At 38.5% G+C, this 6,791-nt stretch overlaps 1 protein-coding gene across 1 annotated transcript in view; it reads right to left on the bottom strand.

Moving 5' to 3' along the window:
* Positions 1 to 6,791, bottom strand: part of CTNNBL1 (catenin beta like 1) — a 139,085-nt gene that overhangs the window by 108,981 nt on the left and 23,313 nt on the right. Inside the window, exon 2 of the mRNA XM_006921801.2 lies at positions 555 to 746. Within this exon, the coding sequence (XP_006921863.1) occupies positions 555 to 746 (192 nt within the window). The remainder of the gene's footprint in view (positions 1 to 554; positions 747 to 6,791) is intronic.

The raw sequence follows: 6,791 nt of genomic DNA, 5'->3' as shown, positions 1-6,791 counted from the left end.
TAACTCCTTAACTCCACCCTGAACATCTCCACGTTGGCTGCTTTGCTGATGTCATTCAACTGCCCGGAAAGCTCACTCCTTAACTCCACCCTGAACATCTCCACGCTGGCTGCTTTGCTGATGTCATTCAACTGCCTGGAAAGCCCATCTTTCACTTGTTTGATAAAATTCTACCCCTCTTTCGAAGACTACTGACTATGTTCAAAAATGTAAGCACTTTTTTTTGTGTCCTCACTATGGTCTAGAAAGCCCCCCTGACCCTCAGCCAGTACCAATAGCTCCACAGTTCAGTGCTTGGGCCTTGATTATAACATAATCCAGAATGATTTAAAAACTCTATCTGTAACTTTTTTTCCATTACAAAATGCTTTCCCAACTCTACTGTTCCACTTACGCTTCTTATCAACACTGTGAAATAAGTATCTCCTTAACCCCATTTTACAGATCACGCCGGGAAGCTCAGAGAAATTCAGTATTTCACCCATGATTACACTCCACAGAGACCGCGTCAGTGGCCAGCCATCTCAGCTTCCAACCTATCTCTGCCACCTTACCTCTTCCTCTTCCTCCTCACCCTCTCTGTCAATGATCTGAAGCAGCCTTTTTTTGTCGTCATCTGCTTCTTCTACTACAGTCATTTCCTCCTCCCGATGGCGGCTGCGTTCTCGGGTACTGCCAGCTTGTCTCCGCCGCATTTTCAGCTCTTCCTCTTCATCATCCCGAGGACGTTTGGTGCCCCTGTTGGGCTAAGAAAGAGGAAAAAAGAAACAGGATTTTAGAGTTAGAGAAGACACAGAAGGGCATACATAAATACTCTAAAAGCTTTCAAGAATTCCCCAACCGAAAAGCACCACAGCATGCAATTTCTCCCACAAAATGGAGTAAAGCTGTAAGTGGTATTTTTTCAACACTTAAATACATGCATGATTCAAGTTACCTATAAGGTAGTTGACTTTTTTTTTTTAAACAGAAGTTTTTCAATGTGCAAAGGTTTACTACTTCACAAAAGTTCTCTTGTATACAGAAATCATAGGGACAAAGCCACTTTGAGATGGGGACTAAATTAGGCTCAACTGACTTGTTACCAAAAAAAAAAGCCAAGTATCTTGTAGGTAACTTTAATACACACATCCGCAAAACCAATCCCTTAGTATACAGTTTTAATTCATGTCTGAGAAAGATAAGTCATTCACAAGTAATTCAAAGAGAGAATATTATATACATAACTTCCAAGAGTCTACTACACTCCAAATTCCTACTTTACAGAAGATTAGAGTAAGGCTCAGAGGTCAAGTATTTCATGACCTTGGGGTCAAAAAACCAGCAGCAGCACTAAAAATAGAATTGGCACTTTCTGACTACCAATCTTGGGTTCTTTCCACTATACTGTTAGGACTTCATTTTAACACTGCAAACCATGGAGAAGTTCTTGGTTGTCTTCCATTAAACTGGAATAAATAAAGCACTACTGAAATGGGCTTCAGAGTTGATGAAAACGGCATTGCACTAGACATCGAGCAGCCTGATGTCTCCATTCAGCTCAGGTTACTACTGGTGCAACTCTGGACATCTCATTTAACCTGCCAAGCCTTAGTTTCCTCATCTGCAAATGGATATTATAACCCTTTTCCCTGTTAACTTCAAAATGATGTTTTGTGTGTGTGTGTGTGTGTGTATGTGTGTTTACCATTTATTTTCTTAGCTTTACTGAGATATAACTGACATGTAACATTGTGTAAGTTTAAGGTATACAACATGATGATTTGATTCATGTGTATATTGCAAAATGATTACCACAATAAGGTCAGTTAACACGTCCATAGACTCACATAATTACCTTTTTTTCTTTTTGATGATTGTGAGAACATTTGCAATTTACTCTCTTAGCCACTTTCAAGTATACAATACAGTATTGTTAACTACAGTCCTGCTGCTATACATTAGCTCCCCAGAAGTTACTCATCTTATAACCGAAAGTTTGTACCGAAAAGTGAAAGAATTCTAAACTATAACGATACTAAACAAATCTAAAAATTTCTACTATGAGGTAATCCACGTGATTCTACCTTCTCCAACATAAAACATTTATGTCAGGCTCTTCAATAAGCATTTCTTTATCTGTTATAATAATTGCACACACAGACAGTGTGCTAGGTGTGATATAGTACGTTACTACCAAACAGAAAAAAATTGCCACATTCGTTGCCAACTTGCTGGGTTGTCTGGCGATAACAGACAAATTTCTATTATACACATTACACATCTCACCATGACTTACAACCCACACTGTTACTAAACTCTACTATCCCAGTGGTGCAAAGTCATCCCCCTCTATATTCATAGACCCTGCTGCTTCCACATGCCAGGTGCTTCAGTAAGTCTAAGCATATGACATTACTTAGAAAACTCACATTAGACAATTTGGTTTGTGGGGTACCACCTGCTATTTTTCACTGTTCCCAGTCTCCCTAGGATAGATTATAATTTCACATGATCACACTCTATTTCCATAAATACAAAACTTACAAAAACCTATTGCTATCATTACCGGTCTACACTTAAATTTTAAAAATAGAGAAACAAATAAATAAATAAGCAAACAAACAAACAAACAGAAAGAAAAAGAAACAAGAAATCAACATGCCAGTAAACCTGCACTACAAAAAAAGGAGGTGGTGGTTTTCATGTGAGAAGGGGAAGGAAAGGTAGCTTGATCCTGAAAGAGAGCAGGCTGCAAACTAGAGATCTGTAGCTCCCCAGCAGGTAAGGAACTTCGGCCCCTGGGAGCACTAATTCTTTCAGGCTCATAAAACAAGCCCTGCTGCGATTCTGATTAGCGTGAGCCTGCTGCAGCAGCTATAGTTCTCCATGGAAAGGAGATTTTTGTATTGTTTATCTCTGAGGGCAGAGAGAAAAGGCACTGGACCACAATTAAAAGGAGAAAGCTAAATACTGCCACAGTTAAGAAATGCAAAGTAGAACACTGGCAATGTCTCTTTTGAACACATCTTCCAATCCACTTCTTTAAAACAAACATTTCAGAGGTCGGGGAGGAGTTTCATTTTTACCTCTAATAATTTCCACTGAAATAGCTTGCGCTTTCCTTCTGCAGAACTTAAAAGCACCTACTTTAATCTTCAGCACATCTCTGGGGAAGAGAAGTAATGAACAGTTCTAGTTTATAATCAGGGAGACAGGATGCCTGAGATCCTTCAACGAACTCTTGCAAAGACAACCTGGCGCCTTCTGAAAGTTGAACCTGACCTCTGGAAAGTTTGCTAACCTACCATGATTCCAGGACCCTAACTGAGATAGATCTGAGGGACTTTCAGGAAAAAACATGTAGCCATAAATATAAATCATATAAGACGTTGGCCAAGTTAAAGTAATATTTGGTAAATCATTCATTCGACAAATAAATTATTAAAGAATTCCAAGGCTTTAAGGGTCTTCAAGTAATGAGCTGGCCCTCCCAGGCTTCCATTAGAGTGATTTCTAAACGGGGACACAGGGACAGACAGGGCTAGTCTGGATTCTTGGGACAAGAAGAGCTTCGTTAATCTTTATGAATAGTCCAAGCGCAGTATCCCTAAGAGGGCAACCTTGAGGTTTTTTCCAATTGTTCCTCCAAATCCCTTTCCCCTCACACAGGGTACTCAGCTTTAGCTCCTCTCATGACAACTCCATGTTAGAGAAGAGCAGAACCCATTACCTCTGACATGGGCCCTTCACCAATTATCAGCTCCCACCTCCCTCCACCAGATGAGTAAGCCGTTCAAAGGCCCCAATACATTTTATTTCAGCATTTTCCCTTCCCAAAGCAAAATTTTAAGAACTTCTGTTCTACATGTCTCTTCTCAACCCTCAACTGTCTCATTTTCAGATACTAATACTCCAAATAGAAAAGTTCCTACTCATTTATGAAATCTGACCACTGAATAATAAAGGTTAGGGTTCATTTCTTTAGCAAATATTTTTTAAATGCCTATGCATAAGGCACTGTGCTGGGGACTGGAGACATAAGTGAAAATAAAACAAACACTGCTTTGCTATCAAGGGGCTTAACAGTCTATGTCTGTCCAATCGAAACAGAATATAAACCATAGATGTAATTAAAAACTTTTAGATACATTTTAAAAAGTAAAAAGAAAACTGTGAAATCAATTTGAATAGTATATTTTATTTAATTCACAACATCCAAAATATTATCATTTCAACATGTATAAAAAATTACTGATGCACTATTTTACATTTTTTTTCATACTGTCTTTGGAATTTGGTAGACCTGTTTTACATTTACAGTGGATCTCCACACAGACCTAGCCCATTTCATGGGTCCCAACAGCCATATGCAGCCAGTGGCTACCAGACTGGACCACACAGAACTAGGGGATTTTCATCTGGGGGTTCCTGTTCCCTGATAAAGCCAAAATGGAATTCTTTCCAGCAACATTGAGTGAAATATGGGCTCATATAAAGCTGAGGTCCTGTTTGTGAAAGGTCCCCACTAAAAATTGTGAGGCTAACAATACCCTGACCTGGAAATAAACGTCTAGATTATATTTACCAATATTCACAACTGAGAGAGTAACTGGTTACACAAAGAAAGCAAGAATATGTAAATGGCGAATAGCCTCAGAGCTGTCAAACTGATGTGACTACAGAAGAGCCAAAGAGCTCTGAATCTAAAAGGGAACATAGCACCTACAGCCTGTCAGAGAGGTCAACAGCTCAGGTCCAAGCTCTCATTGTGTCTTATGCAACCGATCCCAAAAGGATTAAGCCATTCTTACCAGTCACAGATCAATTTGTTTTGGTATCTGAAAGATGTTTGGAATCCCTCAAGATGAAGGAATGACAAAAACTGTCCTTAATAAAGTCATTTCTCTCCTCTGCTGCCCAGAGGAAAAAAAAAAATGATTAATCAACTTTTAACTTCTGATATACCAGAACATCAGCCTTTATGAATTTTAACAATCTTCTACATTCCCTGCCTTATTCCCAATAGGTGGTGAGTAGTATAAATGCTCACTAAGCATTTGCCACCATCCAGCCACGCAGCTGGTAGCCTTTCTAGGATACATAAAGGATTCCCACTTGCTCAAAGTTTATAGCAAGCATCAAGATGACATATATATGATGCCTTTACTTTCCAAAAATCTTGAAGTCTATTGTATGTGTATGTGTGAGAGTATGACGGGTGACATATATCAACCCGTCCTCCTGGAAACAGAAATCAAGACATCTCCATGAAAGCTTTGAGTTAAAAAATTAAATAATTGCAATCTGCCTAGGATACTCTCTGCGTACCTAGACAATATCCAACCTAAAGCTTTAGGTTTCAGTTTTCCCACTCTCTCTATTTTTTTTTTAATTAAAAAGCAGTGAGAAGCTGTAGCTATAATGAGGGGCTGTGGGAACATGCAGTTATATTGGGCTCAAAGTAATGTACCATAGGAAGAGGCTACATCACCAGAACGAATCCTAAATTAAAACTCCACTATGAAACCAACTCCATTTCCTCTGAGTATGCAATCTATATTATCACATTTATGGTCTGTCTCGACCTCAATTAGACTTGGGGGTGGGGGGTGGGGGAGACTTCTATAATAAGCAATAATCGTATCATTATGATAAATTATGAAAACACACACTGCAATTATTAATGTGAAGAGCACATTTGTACCAGGATATAACAGTACAGATGTGTATTGTATAAGGAACATCTAAATTTAGCTCAATATTCCAAGTTACTTGGCTAAGAAAGGGGATAACTTTCTAAAATGAACGTGCATGTTAGTGGAAGAAAAAATATGTTCAATTCTATTGAGGAAATAGAAAAAGTCAAAGAAAATTTTCTATAACCTTATAATAAACCAAGAATTCTTCACCTAGCACCAAGAAAATCAGATAACTTCAGAAAAGGGTCTTCGAAGTGGGGGCATGAAGTGCTATTCCCTAAATATCAATCAGTGGGACTCAGAAATTTGAGCTAAAAAAAGACAATCTAGTTTATCCCTCTTTTTAGAGACATAGGGAAATCTGAGCCCATTGGGTGTAAGCAACTTGTCTGTGATGGGCGATAATACAAATTCTAATTCCCAATACAGTGCTTTTCCCTTCTTTACCATACTAACTAGTCGTTCCTAACCTGTTTGCACTGGTGATATCCTGCATGAGGAATGAGTTTTGGAGTCAGATTTTCCTAAATTCAAATCTGGCCCCTCCACTAGCAGCCCTGGAAAGTAACTTACCCTCTCCAGTCTTGAGTTTTTTCAATCTATTACCTAGGAACGATAATCATTTCCACACAGACATTTATGTACATATGCATGCATGTATATGCACGTATGTATATATGCATGCATGTAAAGGGTAGTGTTTCTAAAGTGTAAGCAGAGTTTGGCCCAAAACAATATATATAGCTTCCTACTTCTCTTTGAAACACCTGATTCAAAATCAAAGAACCTCAATGTTGGAAAGGGTATTAACCATTAATAGGTTTAAAATGAGGATCTTTTTTTTTTTAATGTCAAAATATCTGACAGACCTCAACCCTAGCTGCATTTTTTAGTATCCAATGATTGAGAAAGGATGCAATGACAACAAATACACTGCTATCTATTTGGTAGCACTTTTCATTGAACTTGCATTTTTAATTCCTACATTTATGATAGGAGAGAGAGAGAGAGAGCGCGCGCGAGAGAGAGCGCTAGGTATTGATTTTGAGAGAGATTTTGAGAGACTGAGATTCATTCTACAGAAAATGCTTGTGTACATCTGGATTCGCT

This window comes from Pteropus alecto, unplaced genomic scaffold (assembly GCF_000325575.1).
Source record: "Pteropus alecto unplaced genomic scaffold, ASM32557v1 scaffold45, whole genome shotgun sequence".
NCBI lineage: Eukaryota > Metazoa > Chordata > Mammalia > Chiroptera > Pteropodidae > Pteropus > Pteropus alecto.
The sequence above is the reverse complement of the archived record's forward strand: the minus strand, read 5'-3'. Positions and strand labels throughout refer to the sequence as shown.